Here is a 20519-nt window from a genome sequence, read left to right as displayed (position 1 = left end):
TTCTACCGAGTCATTTATTATCTATACACACTCCAGACAGACATTCTCATTTGGACTTTTTGTTATTCGCGTATCACTTTATGCATAGGTCTATTTAATAGAAGGAAGAACATATTAGCATGTTTATTATTTAATAGGCTACTAGCATATGAATAGCCTACTTTATGCAGTTTTACTCTTCAACTTAACAGCGTTCTTTGGCGTTCTGCAATAACTTTAGGGACTTTCATATGGAATGCAATATTTAGGCAAAACTTGAGACCCCAACCGTACCAAAAACTGCACATTTTTCATAACTCCGCTATAGACTATTTACAGTGATTTGACTACGGGATTTATGACTTGTAAATCATTACAGCGTCTTGTCTAAAAACCATTTCTCCAGTATGTAGCCTATTTATAAAAGACAACGCCTTATCGACAACCCATCTGAGCCGTAGTTTGAGCCATTTGACAATCATGATAGTGTGAAGAAGCGTGAACGCCCCCACCTCTCTCACACGCACGTGCGCGCGCGCGCTCGTTTCTGGTGAAAATGGGTTTTTAGCACACTGACGTCATCTGGTCAGCATATTTCCTCTAATCAGAAGGTTGAAGGTTGGCTTGAAAAATTAATCGGTGTTGGACATAGCTAACATCTCCATCGGCGCGTCCTCAGGGGATGGTGATTGTGTTGTCATGGTTTCAGTCATGATGTGGCCAGGTTTAATACGGCATCTTTCCGTGTGTCTGTAAAAGCGCACTTGGGGATGGAGAAAGCGACAGCCTAAAGGAGCGCAATTACTGCACACGGGGAGAAATTACACCAGCTGGGCTTCAGTGGTCCTCTCTTCGCGCACAGGTTTTTTTTTTAAGGGACGCACCGTTTATCATGTCTGCGAAGGAAAGACTCAAAGGCAAGATGACCAAAGACAGCGTTACCTTGCTGCCCTGCTTTTATTTCGTGGAGGTAAGTGAGTGTAGCACACACTGAGAGAGTATATCATGTCTATATCATATTTTATATCATGTCTAATTAATAAAAGAGAGTTGAGTTGATGGTGGTCTACATTCACGCGACGGTCACGTTCAAAATCAAAGCAATCAAGCGGATTGGAACCACAGTCAGTGTTCATTCTGCATGACTGCTCGTTAACTTTACATATAGCCTACTGTATGCAGTTCTGGTCGTGAGAAGGGCAAATGCATTAGCCTACACTTGTTGGATATCGTGTTAATGTTAAGGGGGTAGGCTATGCCTGATGCTATGTGAAGAGAATTGTGTTGGGGCTTTTGCGCATCACATTTTGGCTTGCTTTTTGATGTCTACCATTCAAAAACACTCTTTTCTTGATTGCATTGGCACAGACAGCATATGGCCTTAGTAGAGTAGTTTATTAGTTCAAAGTCTAAGTGAAGAAAATCATCCACATTGATAATAAAACAAGACTGGAAACATTCTGAAAATGAGCCTTAAAATAAGATATAAACAATGTTGTCTGTCACAGAATTAAGAGGGCAATATTAAATATATGTGGGGTTGGAATATGGACAGTTCATATATGAAGACTAATCTGACATGGCCTTGATATCACAGACAAATCAGTGCTGATCACTGGTGTCATAGAGATAATGGTGGCAGTCTTTGATCTGTCTTGTTTATTTGTCAAGCTGCAGTGCTGAATTGAATGTTTCTTGAATATTAAAAAATATTAAATCATTCTGTTGTATGTATTAAAACCCATGGTCATGAACTATAGACTATTGGCTTTCTAATCAGTTTAAACCATTAATTTTTTGAGAATGAGGGCAAAATGAATTACTACAAGATATTTTTCTAATGAGATTTCTGAGTGCCTCATTGTAAAAATGCAATGACTTTCACATATTACTTTATGTAATTAGTAGTGAGAAAGATTTCATGATACATATGTGTTCTCATCCAGATATCAAATGTGGGATCCTGTAAATAACTTACCTGGAATAGACTGTATTTTAAAATCAGATAGAATCAAAGATCATTGGCTGCACTGAAATTAATATCATGTTCCCAGGTGTGACCTGGTTGCCTTCTATAGAGTAGCCTTGCTGCAGAGACCTTGTTTCTGTCTTAAGCTGAGAATGAATTAAAAGCGGAGTAATTTAATATGCCTCGCCTTACTAATTTTGCCTAATTAACTTCCCTGTTTCACTAATGTTTCAGTTTACTAAATTAACTACAAGACGGCCGAGAAGTTTAATTTGTCCTCTCATGAAAAAAATAATAATAATCTTTTGACACAATGTGCTGGCAGATCTAGTTTATTTGTATTTTAGGGCAATACATTCTTATTTTATCAACAAAAATAAAAATAGGGGAAAAAAATATTTTATTTAAATATGAAATTGTTTCTTGTTCAGTTGTTCAGCCATGTTTATTTAGCAAGGTAATGGATTAAAAATTCATCTGAGCTTTAGCTACAGATGCACTGATATACTGTAAAAATACAGATAAACTTTATTTTTAGCCAATAACTAATAAATAGTAAATATTAAAATCTTATACCTTTTTATATAAATAACACTTTGTTAAGGTGTCCTTGTTACATGTAGACTTACTATTACAGTAACAATAAATTATGCATAATTATATGATGCAAGTAACCCTAAGACACCCCTAACACTAACCATATAGTAAGTACATGTAGCCTAGTTAATTAACATTACTCAGTACTTAAATGTATAATTAAACTGTAGCAAGGACACCTTAAGATAAAGTGTAACCAAATACATTAAAATAAAGCTCTAAACTAAAGTAAATCGTTTTAAGTGCTATAAGTCAATTTAGCCAACAAAACAGAATGTTCAGTATGTTTTAAAGACTAAGTGAGTATTAGAAGACAGCAAAATACTGAGAAAATCGCCTTTAAAGCTGTCCAAAGGAAGTTCTTAGCAATACAAAGTACTAATCAAAAATTAAGAATTTATATATTTACAGTTGGAAATTTACAAAATATCTTCATGGAACATGATCTTTACTTAATGTCCTAATCATTTTGACCCATACAGTGTATTTTTGGCGACTTAAGTCTGGTTTTGTGGTCCAGGGTCACATATATTATTGACCGATGATCAAAAAAAATCAACCGATATCCGATAAAATTGCAATATTTTTGTTTGAAGAATACATAAATTGTTGCATTATTGTCAGAAAGCATTATGCAAGTTTTGATGGCTTACATCAAAGGGTAGCCTATATAGTATATATGTTTTGCCATGTAAGCTGTGTTTCCCTTCCAGGAACTTCGAGCTGCGTCGAAACGCATATGGGAACGCCTTCAGCGTGACCAGGCTCTGAATATGATTTGTAATCAGTCAAACAAGGGCGAGGCGTCACGGGCGGGGTGACGTCACGACCAGGAAGCATATAAGCACGTGCGGCGGAGCCGGCTTCAGCTTTTTTGTGCAGCGGAGCCGGCTTCAGCTTTTTTGTCATTCAGCGAAGCGCTCTGTGTGTGTCAGTCTTATTTACTGTTGTTTGTCCTAGTTTTAAGTGGAAAGCATTCAGTATCATGCCAAAGCCAAGGGCAAGCTCAGGGGTGAAGCTTTCAGACCACGTTTTAAGTCGTGTGTGCATCCTTGCCCTCGCTATATCACGAGCGAGGACACACACGATTTGTGCGTGGTCTGCCTGGGTGCGGAGCACGCAGAATCGGTCTCCGCACCCGGAGGGCTCTCTTCGAGAAGGGAGCCTTCGCGAGCTCCCCACGCGGTGCCGGTCCCGCTGCTGCCGAGGCAGAGCGGCGGCTGCACTCGTGGGGCTCGCAGGCTGATCTGGCTGGCGAGTGTGAGACGGGCATGTCCTTATCTCCTCCCGTATCCGCCAGATCTGGCGCCCCGTCTCTCGGTGTGGAAGCGGTCTCTTCCCCCGAGACGAGGGCTCAATGCTTCGTCTCTCTTCCTCTGAGGAGGTTGATGTGACGAGCGTTCACGAGGTTTCGCCGCCTCTGTCACCCCAATATGATATAACTATGAGCTTTGTAAGCTGCAGTGTTTGCACAAGCACAAAGAGAAAAATAAGCCGGTCCCGCTTCTGCCGTAAAAAAGACAGAAAAAAAGGCAGAGCGGCGGCTGCGCTCGCGGGGCTTGCAGAGAGAGAAAAAAAAGAAAAAGGCTGATCTGGCTGCCGAGAGTCAGACGGGCATGTCCCTATCTCCTCCCTCGCCTGATCTGGCGCCCCGTCTCTCGGTTCGGAAGCGGTCTCTTCCCCCCCGAGACGAGGGCTCAACGCTTCGTCTCTCTTCCTCCGAGGAGGTTGATGTGACGAGCGTTGACGAGGTTTCGCCGCCTCTCTCGCCCCAGAGAGCTACTTCTACACAGGAGCCTTCCGTTTTCCCCGATCTCCTCACCGAGGTGTCGAGATTGCGGGTGAAATCTTTCCGTCCCGGCCATTCGTTCCCGCGGGAACTGAATGAGCGCGGGTATGCGGCGATGCCGCGGGTTGAACAGACGCTTGCGAGCTATCTGTCTCCCTCTACGGCATCACCTTTGAAGGCTCCTGCTCTTCTTACAACATCTTTGGTGGGCAGAGGGTATGCGCGCTCTCTAAACTCAGGTGGCTGCTGGGCGGGCGCAACCTCCTCCGCATACCAGCTCCTCGCGCAAAAGGTCCTGACGGGCGAGCCCCAGGACCGCGGAGGGCGACCCCTACTGGGGTGGAGTGGCTTGCACCGCGGCACTTGGTGACCACTTCACCTCGGTGCCCTCCAGGGACTTGTCTGCTGACCCTGCCGCTGTTCCAGGGCACAGCCGGTCCCAGCAAGTATATTTCTCAGGTTTGTCCGCCCGGCAGCGCGGAGCCGAGAAACTCGCCTCAGCCGCCAGATTACGCGTCTCATTCCGGTGTGCCGCATCGAGACAGCGGTCTGGCCGCTTCTCTGAACCCAGAGGTCAGTCTCGAGAGACTGATTCCCTTAGAAGATCATTGGACAGCAAGCTGCCGAATGTGTCTCTTTGGGTCCTGCGGACGGTAGAGACTGGCTATTCCATCCAGTTCGATGGGCCACCTCCGCTGTTCAAAGTGGGCTGTGTGACTACGGTCCGCCCCGAGCAGGCTCTGGTCTTGGAACAGGAAGTCGATACTTTGCTGAGGAAGGAAGCCATCGAGTTGGTTCCTCCTCACGAAGTCCACGCCGGCTGCTACAGCCTGTACTTCATTGTTCCAAAGAAGGATGGGGGGCTGAGGCCCATACTGGATTTGAGTCTTCTGAACCGCTCAGCCAGAAAGCTGAAGTTCAAGATGCTCACTGTCAGGCAGATCGTGTCTAAAATCAGGTCCGAGGACTGATTTGTCACGACAGACCTCAAAGATGTCTATTTCCATGTACCCATCCTTCCCTCTCACAGGGAGTTCCTGAGGTTCGCTTTCGGGGGCAAAGCGTATCAGTATCGGGTTCTTCCCCTCAGCCTAGCACTCTCACCCCGCACTTTCACCAAGTGTGTGGATGCGGCACTGGTCCCGTTGCGACTGCAGGGCATCCGCATACTCAATTATATCGACAATTGGTCGATCCTCGCTCAATTAGAGCGGGCGGCGATTCGGCATCGAGGTGTCATTCTCGCCCACATGAAAGATTTGGGGGGTTAAGACTAAACGCCAAGGAAAGTGTGCTTTCTCCAGCTCAGAGAACCACTTATCCAGGTGTAGTGTGGGATTCGACCACGATGCAGGCTCGTTTGATCCCTGCTCGGATCGAGTCGATCCTCACGGCAGTCGAGAGAGTGTGAGAAGGCCAGCCATTCACTGTCAAGCAGTTTCAGAGACTGCTTGGGCTCATGGCAGCTGCGTCCAGCGTGATTCCTTCTGGCCTGCTGTACATGAGGCCCCTACAGTGGTGGCTCAAGACCAAGGGGGTCTCCCTGAGAGGAGACTCGCTCCGCGCTGTCAAAGTGTCACGCCACTGTCCGTGCCTTAGACATGTGGAGGAATCCTTGGTTCTTGTCCCGGGGCCCGGTGCTGGGAGCTCCTTGTCGCCGCGTCTCGCTAGCGACGGACGCTTCCCTCACCGGTTGGGGTGCGGTCATGAGTGGCCACCCTGCCCGCGGTCTGTGGAGTGGTCGCCACCTGACGTGGCATATCAACCAGCTAGAGATCCTAGCTGTGTTCCGTGGGAAGTGCCCGTCAGGAGGGACCTCCTCTCACAGGCCGGGGGCACCGAGGTGCACCCTCACCCGGAGTTATGGAAGCTGTGGGTGTGGCCCCTGAGGGGGCACAACTCATAGCTTCCGGTCTGTCAACCGAGGTTGTCGAGACCATCCTCCAATCCAGAGCTCCCTCAACGAGGAAACTGTACGCCTTGAAGTGGAGGCTCTTCACTTCTTGGTGCGGGGACCGCCATGCTCGACCCAGTCAACTGCCCTGTTGGTGCAGTACTGGAGTTCCTGCAGGCCCGTTTCTCTGCAGGGGTAACCCATTCCACTGTTAAGGTCTACGTGGCAGCTATTTCGTCATACCACGCCCTTATTGGTGGCCAGTCAGTGGGTAGACACCCCCTAGTTACACGTTTCCTCCGCGGTGCGCTGAGGCTGAGGCCTCCGGTACGATCTCGCATCCCTACGTGGGACCTGGCTGTGGTTCTGGAGGCTCTGTGCATTGCACCTTTCGAGCCCATTCAGGAGATAACTGAGAGACTCCTCACTATTAAGACCGTTTTCTTATTGGCTATCACCTCTCTGAGGAGGGTGGGTGACCTTCAGGCCCTGACTACGTCCTCTATTCACTTTGCGCCCGGTTCGGCGAAAGTATTCCTCTACCCCCGCGTGGGGTATGTTCCGAAGGTCCCATCGGTCGTTCCACAGCCGGTCGTACTGCAGGCCTTCTGTCCTCCTCCCTTCGGGGAGCCAGACCAGGAGAAGCACAACCGTATGTGTCCAGTGCGAGCACTAGACGCATACATCCACAGGTCCTCCCTGTGGAGAAAGTCGGACCAGCTGCCCGTGTGCTATGGTCCGCCTAGGAGGGGTCTTCCTGCTACGAAGCCCTCTCTTAGTAGGTGGATTGTGGGTGCCATGGCTTTGGCATACGAGGCCTCTGAGCTCCCCCCGCAGGTGGGAGTCAGAGCGCACTCAACCCGAGGTGTGGCGGCCTCCAAGGCCTTCTGGGCAGGTGTTCCATGCAGGACATCTGCAACGCAGCTGGGTGGTCCACGCCCCTGACTTTCGTTAGGTTCTATGACCTCGACATCCGAGCCACTCCCGGCTCCTCTGTCCTTTCGTCGTGACAGGGACTTGTCAGTCTGATGGCGTTGGTATCTCGTTCCCATATGCGTTTCGACGCAGCTCGAAGTTCCTGGAAGGGAACGTCTCAGGTTACGTATGTAACCATGGTTCCCTGAAGGGAACGAGACGCTGAGTCGCGTTGCCACACTTCCGGCATCCCTGCCAGCGCTTGCTTCATGACTTGAAGCTGAAGCCGGCTCCGCCGCATGTGCTTATATGCTTCCTGGTCGTGACGTCACCCCGCCCGTGACGCCTCGCCCTTGTTTGACTGATTACACATCATATTCAGAGCCTGGTCACGCTGAAGGCGTTCCCATATGCGTTTTGACGCAGCGTCTCGTTCCCTTCAGGGAACCATGGTTACATACGTAACCTGAGACGTTTTGTGTTGTAATAACTTAAAATATAAATGAGACGTCTTCAGTTGCAATTTACTGCTAAACATCTACAAATATACAGTGAAACTACAGAATTAATTTGTTTACTACATAATTATGGGTGGACCGTAGACAATAACTGATATTCATAGTTTGGAACTCCAGTTGGTCCAGTGCAAATATCATTATTGGTGCTGTAAGATGCAGCATCACTAGGAGTTTAAACCACAGGGGTTTTTCTGCAGATGTTCTCCCCTTTTTTAGAAGGGGCTTGATTACAGTAATTAAACCCCCTACCCCCACCTTTGATCTTCATGCTCAAGTTTCGTAATTATTCAGTACGATGGCACATTTCCTCTTTGCATAGCACAGCGCAATATATTTCCTCCTGGGAGCTGCAGCAGCGAAGACATCTCCAGCTGATCCTTGTTCATTGAGATACTATGGGGTGAACCCTGTCAATGACGACAGTAATTCTAGGATATCTAAAGAAGGTCCATGCATATTCACCTGAGAATAACCTTGATTCCCCCATAATCACACATCTTCTGTGTAACCTTAGCGTGAACCTAGTCCCAATGACGAGTGTGAAAAGCCTCAGGGGATGTAACTCCAGCATGGTTTCATCCAAACCCTCATTATATGTATCGGCTTTTTGATTGTAGCAGTTAGCTTGACAAGCACCAATACACAGCCATTGTCATTTAGGTTTTTAGAAGCAAGGATCTCCAAATGCATTTTCTGCTTCAGCACCAAGAGCGGTTTCTTTTTTAGGAGACAAAATTTGGGGTATTACGAACAAATATTATAAAATATGATTTAAAAAGATAACAGCAGATCTGTGGTGTGTTTCCCCAAAAGCATTGTTAGCCAACTATAAGACATGGACTTAAATACAAAAAAATCATTAAATCATTCTCTTAAATCATTCTCTTGGGCACAGCAAGCAATCCTAACATGTAGTACATTCTTTACTGTCCATTCCATTTGAATATATATACACTCTTAGAAATGAAGCAAAATAACTGGCATCTATTGTTCCATGAAGAACCTTTAACATCGATGGAATCTTTTCAGCGAATTTTCTGAGCAACAACCACTAGAAGTGAAGACTATGTCTCTAGTGCAGGAAAGACAGGACAGAGTTCTACAGTGATTTCACTGTTTTATATGATTTTACTGCAACCACATACATGGATATAAGAAAATGTGTGGAAAAGAAACGGTCATCAGTCTTAGTGAGTTTGACTGATACATTGATATTTTGTGTTGTTAGCTATGATGCAGTGAGCACTTTTGCCGTTCATGTTTACAGTTTCCCCTGCATGATGGACTAGAAAATTGATTATTTGTTAAATTCGAATTACTTTTTGTCATTTTTAGCAGTACGAGTTTAATTAGTTGATTGATCAATCATTAATCTGTTTAATGATTTAATGCACTGAGTGAGCAGTACTGTAGTTTATATAACAACACTCTTCAACATGCTACTTTTAATTCTCTTAAGTCTAATTAGAATGATCATTAATGCTTTTAAGTCAAAATAGAATGGTGTTTTTCTGTGTATATATATATATCATTATATATATATCATTTGTGATTGCATATTTTTAAGATATTAGAGCGACAGCATAGGAATGCCCACAAGCGTCTTCACAGTACGGAGAATAGTGACATACAAAGATGCTGGTGGTGTGAATTTTAAGAGAAAAAAAAAAGTTGTTTTAGGAACTGTTCACTGAAAGGTTCTTCGAGGGAAACCGATAATGGTTCTTCTATGGCATATCTTAAAAAATCTAGAATCGATTCATAATTAGCATGAGTTATTTCTCCACCAGCTGGGTGTGATGTCATTAATGTCTGTCCCATATTGCTGAACCAACATCAAAAGATGGAGGTCTGACCATGTTATTATGGATTCGGGAAACAGTCATGACTAGCTGGTTAGTTTCTCCAATGATGCGTCGTACTATGGTGGTTAATCGGTGAGTTAAATCATTGTACAGAAAATACATCTCAGGTAAGCTCAATCCTAAGCGTGAAACAGTGGCAAAATACAGATGGGAAGTCACATGATCAGATACAGTACGTCCATTGCCTTGTCAATGGAATAATTACCACCTATCATGTTAGCAACAGTTTGTAAATTTAGCCTGGATGAGGCAAACTATGGGAGAGTGCACCATTTGCCTAATAAAATTAGCACAATTTCATTGTTGTTCTCTACTCATTTTGCATATTTAGTAAACAAGACCCATCTAATATATCATATTCCTTCTGTTTTATCTCTACAGCTCCCAATTCTGGTGTCCTCTGTGGTCAGCTTATATTTCTTGGAGCTGACAGATATTTTTAAGCCAGTGCGTTCAGGCTACAGCTGCAATGACCGCAGTCTCAGCATGCCTTACATTGAGCCCACAAAGGAGGTCATCCCCTTTCTCATGCTCTTCAGTCTGGCTTTCGCCGGGCCAGCGGTGACGGTAAATGCCAGATTGACACTCTCACTCTTGTTTAGTCTAGAGGGCACTCTTACTTATTCATGCAGGCCTAATGTTTGATCTCAGTTTAGAGGGGCAAGAATGAATATTACAGCTACTATTAATTCATCTATTTTTGATGTACCTCCAATTTATTTGTAGTCACCTGAAGTTGCAAATTGTTGCTAGGTTTGCACACACATTCATAGTTCATGTTAAAGACAAGAAATCGCTTGATGGCTTTAGCTTTGTCTCAGCCATGAACCGCGATTTGCTGCTTGCTGGTCAAATTACAGGCCGTATTAGAAGGACATTCTCATTCTCATTCTTGCATCTGAAAATCTGTACAGGATGAGTCAGTTATATTTTTGCTTACATTTACAATACTTACATGCAATACTTGCTTACAATACTTACATTTACATTTATGCATTTTGCAATTGATTTAACCAAAGCAACTTAAAAAATGGAACGAAAGCAAATTTGTCTAACTAATTCACTTTAAGTGAGAGTTTCTCTGATTTCACCTCGGCTAAATGGTTGTTAGCATTTCTATTTGTGTTCTCTCTCCATTTTTCTTTCTTTTTTTTTGCATGTTTTCTTCTTCCCAGTGAAATTTTGTCTACCACCCACCCAGCATGCATTTCGAACATCAGTTGGGCGACAAGGCACTAAGCCTCTCCAGGCATGTTGTGAGTCTATTATCAAGACCCTAGGTGATGTACTCATGAGTCTAATAGATTGCCCTCAATTGCATTTTACCATCTGTATACATGTTGAGGTTTACAAGATTGTCACTGCAAAGACAGCTCAAAAAGAGCAAATATCTTCAAGACCTGATTGTCACATTTCATTGGGTTTTCAAAAGCTGGAAGTTTGACAGTGTTTGGATATTGTAGCTTTTGAGAGTTGGATTTTAACTCCGTTACTGTTCAGAAGTGTTGGGTCAGTAAGATAAAAAATTGATTTAATTTATAAATGAATTATTTTATTTAGCAAGAATGCATTAAATTGATCAAAAGTGATATTAAATACATTCACTTGCTGAACTTTCCATTCATCATAGAATCCTGAACACAAATGTATTATGGTTTCTGTGAAAATATTAAGCCGAGCAACTGTTTTCAGCATTGATAATAATACAAACTGCTTCTTTTGTACCAAATCAGCATATTAGAATGATTTTCAAAGGATATAAAGACTGAAAACTGCTAAAAATTCAGCTTTTCCATCACATAAAAAAATATATATTTTAAAATATATTAAAATAGATATGGGTTCTTTTAAATTGTAATAATATTTCACAATATTGATGTTTTTACTGTTGTTTTTATATAATAAATGCAGCATTGTGAGCATTAGAGACTAATTTGAAAAACGTTAAACAATATTACCAACCCCAAACTTTTGAACAGTAGTGTAGCTTTTGAAGAAATAGGTCACTGGGTCACAGTTGGGTCAATGACTATTAAGACTGTCCAAAAAAGAAAAGAAAAAACATTTAAAATTTCAGTTTAAAACATGTGTCTTTGGATTCATGTTGTTTTGTATGGCTTTGAAATAAAAAAATTCAAAAAGAGTTGTCATGGGGTGTATGCTTTAAGAATGTCATGAACATGTCATGGGGTGTATCCTTTAAGTAAAAAGTAATAAAAATATTTCAAAACATTTTACAAGACATGAAGAGTATTTTACAAATATCATCAATTATTAATTGATTAGTATGATTACATTTTATTTTTTTATGAATTTCAATACATGAGTTTAATTTTTTATTTGGTTTTTAAATAAATCAATAAATCTGAACCAAAAATACAAGCTTTCTGTCATTGCCTCAGTTGTTTATTATATTCACAATGGCTTTTAAAGTTTGTTATTCCAGTGTTGGTCTCATCAACATCATCTTAAAATTGCCTCGCTCCACCTATATTCATGAGAGAGCACATTTGTTTAATGTTTAATGACATATTTGTTTCATCAACTCCCCAGCACGTCGCTTGGGTGTTTTCATCACATTAGGTGCTCCACCATACTGGCCTAATTAATTTTGCAAGGTGGCTATGCTCATTTGAGTGCTATCACTGTTGGTTATCCTTTGCATTTTGCATTTATCAGCCACTGTAAATAAGTAAATAAGTGATTGGTCCGCAGTGAAGCATTGGTACAAGTGGCCACCTCAGCCCAAACATTTGAGTCATAATTTTGACTTTTTCTCCATGTTTAATCACTCAAAAATATTCTCTCGATGCTAAATCACCCAAATGAGTTTTGGGCCTCGGTACTGTATGGGTATTATGGCTGAGCCTTTGCTAGCAGGCGGCGTGTGAAAGTGTATCCTGCTGGTAGCTCCAGCTGTTATGGTAGGGCCTGCTGCACTTGACTGTAGGTGTGTGGCAAGTGTGATCTCAGGAGGGTTTGATCACTTGTACATCTCTCTCACTCTCTATCTCATCCTCCACAGCAGATGCACCCTTTTACATATAAATCTATGGGTTTCTGCTTTTCATTTACATGTAATTAACAGTTTAGTCATTGCGATAGTGGAGGCCTGGATGACTTTCAAGACACCTCCTTCCATCATCAATTTTTTTTTAGTTTTGGATGAAATCCCTCTCATATGGCTATGAATGAATGGATGGATGGATTGGAGCGATTACTTTAATTACAGTAATGGAGTGTCAGTGATTGTATTATAAATGACCCCTGGAAGCCACTAGAAAGGGGATGGATGGCAGTAAAAAAGGGGTGCTGTATGTTTGGGTAAACACAGATGACCATATTCCCACAGATTATGATTGGGGAAGGGATCCTGTACTGCTGCTTGGCCAGAAGAAATATCACCATCAAAACAGAGGCTAACATAAACGCCGCCGGCTGCAATTTCAACTCTTACATCCGACGAGCTGTGAGGTTTGTTGGTGGGTGTATATATTTCTGCTCTTTGTGACTCTATAAAAAGCAATATAGCTTGTATAAATATTATTCGGAAAACTCTTTTGATTTTGACTCATTCTGTCTGTTTTATAGTCTTGTACTATATCGAGTTTGATATTAATAATGAAAGCTCCATCTATTTTATCGCAAGCTTATGAAGTCTTCTTGCTGCTTATGAAATGTAGTATTTGCTTTATATGACTGAGGAAAAAGCTCTGTGCGTATACTTTTGTCTCATTTTCAGGAGTCCATGTGTTTGGCCTGTGCATCACCGCACTCATCACAGATATTATCCAGCTGGCCACAGGATACCACGCCCCCTACTTCATCACTGTGTGCAAGCCCAACTACACCAGCCTCAACACTTCCTGTGATGAAAACACTTTCATTGTGGATGACATCTGCTCTGGGCCTGATCCAGCAGCAATCAACGCTGGCAGGTCAGAGAGCGGTATCTGTGTCAGATTGTAGTTCATCAACATGCATGATCATGCCCAAAAATAATCTAAATTTGGAACAAGCATTACATACTATTTTATCATTGTGACTATTAAGTCAATGTGAAATGGCATTGTGATGCTGTGAACAAGAAAAAATGTAGGGCAGGATATAATTTTACCCATTGGGAATTGTTTGGATGGGCATTTTTTCAAAGAGAAAGCTGACAACATGCGGACAGAGAAGACAGAGCAAGTTACTTTTGGTATGAAAAAAGTCTCAGCTTTCAAATTGTCTTTTTTTAAAGAAATTCAAATAATAAATACTGTTTGTGGCTCTTTAATGTGTTGTGACAGCCCGCAGCGCCTCAGTTCAAGTGGCACATGAAGCGATCATCTCATCTCTGTACTAGTTTCATATCATGAAATAAACATGAATGAACATCAGAAGGTACCTTGTTTCAACTGCGGAAAGACGTCAGTACACACCATTTTTCATGATGTTAATCTACTCTCCTGTCTGGTTTGTTTGTTGGACAAAAATTGCAAATTCAGCATTATGATTGGTTTAGATCGCATGTCAATCAAAGTCCCTACGAAGGCTCACTTGAGCCATGCTGAATTTGCGTTTGCTAAAACAGTGTGTAAATAGCTGTTTGGCTACTGGTTAACATTATCCAATAGCCTGTGTGGTCAAAGTGATGTCAGCAGAAAAGGAAAGTTGTTTTAGAGGCAGATCAAGGTACCTTTACTAAATATTTGGTAACACTTTATTTTAAGGACCAATTCTCACTATTAACTAGCTGTTTATTAGTATACATAATACTAGCATATTGGCTGTTTATTAGTACTTATAAAGCACATATACATTTTTTTACATCCCTTAATCCTACCCCATACCTAACCTTAACAACTAACTTAACTTACTAACTATTAATAAGCACAAAAGTAGGAGTTTATTGACGGGAAACTCTTAATTAATAGTGAATAAAGTGTATATGTCAATGAAAGATTTTGAAAATACAATTTTTTTTAGTAACATACAGCGAGTCATTCACAACAAGATGGTGAACATGCAATAAGAATGTAAATAGAGTCCATTTTGATTTAATATGGTCTTTATAGTTTAAAAAGAAAATTCTCATTGGACTGAGATTTGCCTCCATCTGTGATAATCTGATTGAAAGTCTTTTTGTTTTTTTTAGTTCACTTCCACTTGAGTTCAAATTGGCAAAGATTTTTTTTTACCATTTCAGGATTTCTAATCAAGCATCTGCAATTAAACTACCTATTCCATGCAATGATTCAAGACTCAAAAGCTCACTGATACTGATGGATTGTGGGTGATTAACAATATACCCAAACAAAGATGATTTGACATATTATGGCTGACAAAATTTTAATGGACCTACTACACAGCAACTCTACTTACAGTAAAGGTCTGGTTGGATCAATAGATTTGTGTATAATCCCTGCTATAAACAGCGTAGGTAAATGTGAAGGCAGCAGAATGAATGTGGCGCTGTCCTCTGGCACATGGCGTTCCTGTAAAATCCACACGGAGTTCAGTCTTGTTGCTTTGCTCACAACCTGGCTGCCCATTCCAGCACACCCACACACATCCATTTGCGCAGCTCTGATTTTCAATCTTCCACTCATTTCATGGACTCTCAATAGCCGTGATTATATGTTGTGCAGACATTTTGTATAACGTAAAAATTAGACATAAAGAGGGTCGGTGTGGTATGTGTGTCCCCGAAGGCTTACGCTACTGTTACGTACATTGAAATGTGTCTCCAGAATATCTCGTTCTTGGAAATAAAAAGCTCTGATCCTGTTTGGAGCAATATATGACTTGGGGAATTATAGACATGATTATCTGTGGCTTTCCGTTCCCATCTGTCCTTTAGCATGGTACAGTACCTCAAATGTGTTCAGTGTGAAAACGATCTGAAAATCTAACAAGGCTGTCTGTCTCTCATTACAGGAAGTCCTTCCCATCTCAGCACGCCACTCTGGCATCTTTTGCGGCTGTGTACATCTCCGTAAGTAATCCACTTGACTCATGGCACAGTTGACTCAAGTGATATCTAACTGCATGCCAAATAATCGGACTGTCCTTTCCACTATAAAGCATTTTCATTAAACTTCAGTCAAAAGGCTGGTCTCCTTCCACAGATGTATTTTAATGCCACCCTGACTGACTCATCTAAACTCCTGAAGCCACTCCTGGTGTTTTCCTTCATCATCTGCGGCATTATCTGTGGCCTGACTCGCATCATTCAGTTCAAGAACCATGCCGTGGATGTCTACTGTGGCTTTCTCCTCGGAGGGGGCATAGCCATCTACCTGGTAAGTCTTGTTGTTGAGGCTTTCAAAGGCGCTGTGTGGATAATAATTAATTTTACATATTCCCATGACAAATCCATATTACTCTATGAAACCTGACTCTGGAAAAGAATCATAGAGAATTAGCGAGGTGCTATAAGACAATGCTGTTTTAATGGAGATAAAAATAGCTCCCACATGCAAATCCCTTGTGGCTTCTTTTCTGCTCTCCACCCACACCCCCCCTCACATTCCTCCCACCATTTCTTTCTTTCTCTCTCACTAATTCTCCATCTTCCCTACTCAATCTGCTCTTGAGGGCTATGTACATCCTGTGATTTCTAACATCAATAACAATGCTAAATCTCCTTAAGGAGGAATTAACACAGCTGAGGTAAATCAGTACATCAGGTCCTGATTTTATTGTTTGCTCAGCATAGTGTACGCAAATCAGGTCAAGCGAATTACTAGGTAATACTGTTTGATACTCTGGCTGTGGAATCCCACATTGGGTGTATAGACCATAGACAATATGAGGAAAGCTCTCAAAAGTTAATGTAGGCTCATGATGGACTCTTGTCAATGTAGGCACCGTGCGTATGAATAATTTTTTGGAGAATGAAAACGAGACTGTAGATCATTCAGCTAATATTAATGTTGAAAATATATCTTGGCAAAGCAATTACTGCCACTGGTGACAAAAAACACCAAGCTTGACTGGGAGACCATATAACCTTTTGAATAGACTATACAAGGGTCTCTCAAATCATTTTCATTTGCAAAAAAATAAATATCACTATTATAAGATCTATATGGCATCTATTGATTCATATTGCTGTATATATTCTGCATTTTTGCACTACCCTAGGGTTTGTATGCAGTTGGAAACTTTAAACCTAGTGAAGACACATCTCTAAAGACACATGTACCTCCTCTCCGGCAACCACAGCCACCGCAACCTCCACCACAACCTCAGCCAGTGGTGCCTCCACCTGCCATGCGGGAGCCTCTGAGACCTCTACCAAACCTGAACACAGATCCACCACGCTTACTGCCACCTAGGAGCCTGAGCATGCGTGAACGTCCCACCTCAGCTCGCTCTGAGAGTATCCTGTTACGTGGCCCGTCCCACAGAGAGAACATGTCCAGTTTGAAAAGGGCAAGCACAGAGGTAGAGTGCATTACGCCTCCCAGTCCCCTCTGCAAGGAGAGCTTTGTGACATTCAGTAACACTCTGCCCCGCGTGCACTCAACTGGAGTCGAAGAACCGGTGCCTCGCCGCCATGCTGCTATCCATGCCTCCATGGACTCTACTCGTTCCAAGCAGCTGCTCTCACAATGGAAGACCAAGAATGAGAACCGCAAGCTGTCTCTACAAGTGATGGAAGCTGAGGCTGGACAACTGTCTCCCCAGCGAAACATGGAGCTCCGCTGCAGCTCTGAACCCTCAGCCATGGGCTTAGATGGTGAACTCCGTGGTGGACCTCCTGGGCAGTACATGAAGCTAGCCGCTAGTGCTGTGCCATTAGCCAATCATAATAGCTCTGGTGGCATAACTGGCGGAGCCAGAGTATCGATCCAGTCACGACCAGGATCGTCCCAACTGGTGCACATCCCTGAGGAGACCCAAGAGAATGTGAGCTCCTCACCTCAGGAGTATGGTGGGGAGGTGAATGATGGTGGGGGAGGGGGCGGGAATGCACGGTCAAAATGGTTGAAGGTGGCAGAAAAGAGCACCGCCTGTCGGACTAACAGCCAACCACGTATCATGCAGGTCATTGCAATGTCTAAGCAGCAGGGCATGTTGCACGGCAGTCCTAAAAGTGAGGGCAGCACCATGAGTTGTACTGGATCCATCCGTTACAAAGCCCTCATGGATCAGGAAGCCAACATGGGCATTGTTCGAGTAGAGGCCCACCCTGAGAACAGGCCTGTGGTTAAACCACCATCTACAGATGGCAGTGGGTCCTGGAGATGGAGACCGCAGGAGCGGGGCAGCATCCGGCAGTCCCTTGAGCTCAACGACCTGAACCGGGACTCTGAAAGCTGCGAGTCATTGAAAGACGGCTACGGCTCAATCAATGGCAACCGGAGCCTACCTGACATGAGCAACCCCCATCATCCCCATTTCCACCATCACTACCACCAACAGAGTATCACCACCATCCGAGTCACACCAGTGGAAGCCAGCAGTGAGGCCACCTCAGAAACTCTCTCCACCACCTCCAGTCGAGACTCCACACTACGCAGGAAAGGCAACATCATCCTGCTGCCCGACAGAGGACCTAGTCCTGATAATGCCAGGAACCTGCCTCACTTTTTCAAATCCTCCCCTACACCTCCCCCCATTTTGACTTTCAAGGAATGAAAGAAACCTCTTTCCTTACCAATCCTAAGAGTTGCCTTGCTCTCTGAACTCTGAAGACTGAAACCAGTCATTCTGGACACATTCCCTGACCGTTAGACACAACTGCACTCTCCAGAACATGTAAGGCAACATTGTGCATTTTCAATCTACTTTCTGTAGGCTTCTTTACTATAACATAAGCACAAAATGTGAAATTTGGGGCTGTTTGGTAAAGGTGATTGTTTGATTTACCTATCTCATTCGGATTAGCTTTGTTATCAAATCCATTGTCTTATCGGAATTGTCTGTTGTCTCATGGCAACGTGGGTGCTTTTAAAAACTTTGTAAATTTCTATGTATTTTCTCAATATAAATATTTGTATGTGTACTGGACCATTCAATCACACCTTTTCATGCTTAAGGAGAAAAATGGTTTTCACTATGTTGCTATTAAATATTTTAGCTGGGCTTTCAATTAGACCCATAGCTTTTACACAAATAGGAGAAAGTTATTGTGAAGTTTACAGAGGATTTTAGCAACCATGTATTAACCAAATGGATTTTTTGTTTAGGGGGCTTGTTTAACCATATGCACTGTGTGTTTTAGTGACCATGAATGAGCTATTTTCATTCAAACAGCTGAAAGCGCTCTTTGCTGGCATAGAGGCAATACATTTATAGAGACTCAGCCTTTGGCATTGTAATGCAGAGAACAATAAATTCTTCAAACATTAATGTCATATTGCCTTTGTGTAATATAGAAGTTTTGTTTGGTTCCATGGGCCAATGAGCACTATTTCACTCATATATATTGATTTGCAAGCCCCCATATTTTGTTGTGTGCTTTGAACACAGGTATAATTGTGTTTTATGGCCCATTGCTGTATGTTTACAGTGATGTATTGTGCATCATTTTCTTAGCTGTCCCCCATATTGCCTGGCAGGATGGGGTTATATAGCTACTGAGATGTGTTGTCCTCTTTATTTTTAAGAGTGTGGGTATAAACAAATGACTCCTACTTCACATTGCAGAGAAGCATACACAATATGAGAGCAATAGGAGGCCCCCGAAGGTACTAGTGGGAATTCATTGCTTATTTTTGTAAACGTCTAAAAAGTACTAATAATAAAGAAAGAAATAAAAAATCATATTCATAGAGTGCCTCAAAAAGTATTATATGCCTATTAGCTAGTGATAACACTCCATCTTGCAGTAACTGTACAAAAATGTTGCTGCTGTAATGATTAGTGTGCAGAATTGACAGATGTTCACTGACTTTGCTTTAAATATCCACTGTCTGTGCCATCAAATGGCATTTAAGAATGGGCACAGTCACTGCATTATGACAAGTGCTGCATAAACTAAGAAGTTTTAATAAAATACACAAATAGACAATGTTAGGATTCGTCCTGTGTGGCGTGTATATTTCTAAACAGTTCTAAGCTGTGTATTTGTATTTCTAGCTCATTGTTTACATCCTTTTTAGGAGCATATTATAATATATACATAAATATTGCCAAATAAGAATGTATGTTGAAAAAGGTGTCAGATTACATGTAGATTACAGATTACATATTCATGTACAGTGTAATTTATATGATGTTGGTTATTTTAGATTTTTTTTTTTATTGAACTTAGATTTCATTGATATATATATATCTATATATACATATATATATATATATATATATATATATATATATATACATATTTTGATGTGTCTGTTTTAAAAAAGTGACTCTGAACCAACACATTTTAAAGTTTTATATATGCTTGTACAGTATAGTTGTACCCCACATTATGGCTTTAACCTGTCCTTATATGCATGGTGATTTAATACTGTATGTACTGTAACTAAAATATTTTTTTTGTTTTGCTTTTCTTTTGTAAATGATGGCATTAATAGTGATGGATTTATACTCTATTTCATTCTGCGGAATCAACCGGATAATCATTCAATCTTTTTACCCCTGTAAATAGGTATTTGTAACTTTGCCAGCAAACTGTTGAAATGTAAGAGAGATCAGTGGGTTATTATTTCAGTGTCATAGAGACACTTGTTTTATTAGTGCTCTAAACCAGATGTGGTGCATCAGAGAAATGGCTTTTCGGTTGAACCCGTTGACAGATATTTGGAAGCCTTGTGGGATTTTGTTTAGCGATGTATTTTGACTGAGGATGATATGTCTTAATATATATTGAAATAAATGTTTGGTATCACAGCCAAAATAAGCATTTTTTATTTCCACAGTCTCCTTCATGGTGTCATAAATTATCAATATAATCACATTTTTATGTGCCTTTTTGTGAAGTGTTCTGTTTCTTTCCCAAATGGCACATAACCATGAGTGATTGCTTTAACATGTCAGTTTCTTCCTGTCT

The 20519-nt window shown here is 42.0% G+C and overlaps 1 protein-coding gene across 1 annotated transcript; it reads left to right on the top strand.

Annotated features, from left to right (window-relative positions):
* Positions 1 to 847: 847 nt before the first annotated feature.
* LOC306845844 (phospholipid phosphatase-related protein type 4-like) lies at positions 848 to 19147 on the top strand. The gene is made up of 7 exons (XM_079378828.1): positions 848 to 949; positions 9908 to 10093; positions 12879 to 13008; positions 13269 to 13464; positions 15449 to 15506; positions 15640 to 15813; positions 16658 to 19147. Exons 1-7 carry the CDS (start codon positions 872 to 874, stop codon positions 18155 to 18157), a joined length of 2322 nt encoding a protein of 773 aa, XP_079234954.1. The 5' UTR covers positions 848 to 871; the 3' UTR covers positions 18158 to 19147.
* The last annotated feature ends 1372 nt before the right edge of the window (positions 19148 to 20519 follow it).

The sequence above is a fragment of the Barbus barbus genome (genome assembly GCF_936440315.1).
Source record: "Barbus barbus genome assembly, chromosome: 26".
Taxonomy (NCBI): Eukaryota; Metazoa; Chordata; class Actinopteri; order Cypriniformes; family Cyprinidae; genus Barbus; species Barbus barbus.
The sequence above is the reverse complement of the archived record's forward strand: the minus strand, read 5'-3'. Positions and strand labels throughout refer to the sequence as shown.

Coding starts and splice junctions, on each gene's coding strand:
- LOC306845844 (XM_079378828.1), top strand. CDS start 872: ATGTCTGCGAAGGAAAGACTCAAAGGCAAGATGACCAAAGACAGCGTT. Junction 10,094..12,878: donor TCGCCGGGCCAGCGGTGACG/GTAAATGCCAGA, acceptor ATATTCCCACAG/ATTATGATTGGGGAAGGGAT. Junction 13,009..13,268: donor ACGAGCTGTGAGGTTTGTTG/GTGGGTGTATAT, acceptor TCTCATTTTCAG/GAGTCCATGTGTTTGGCCTG.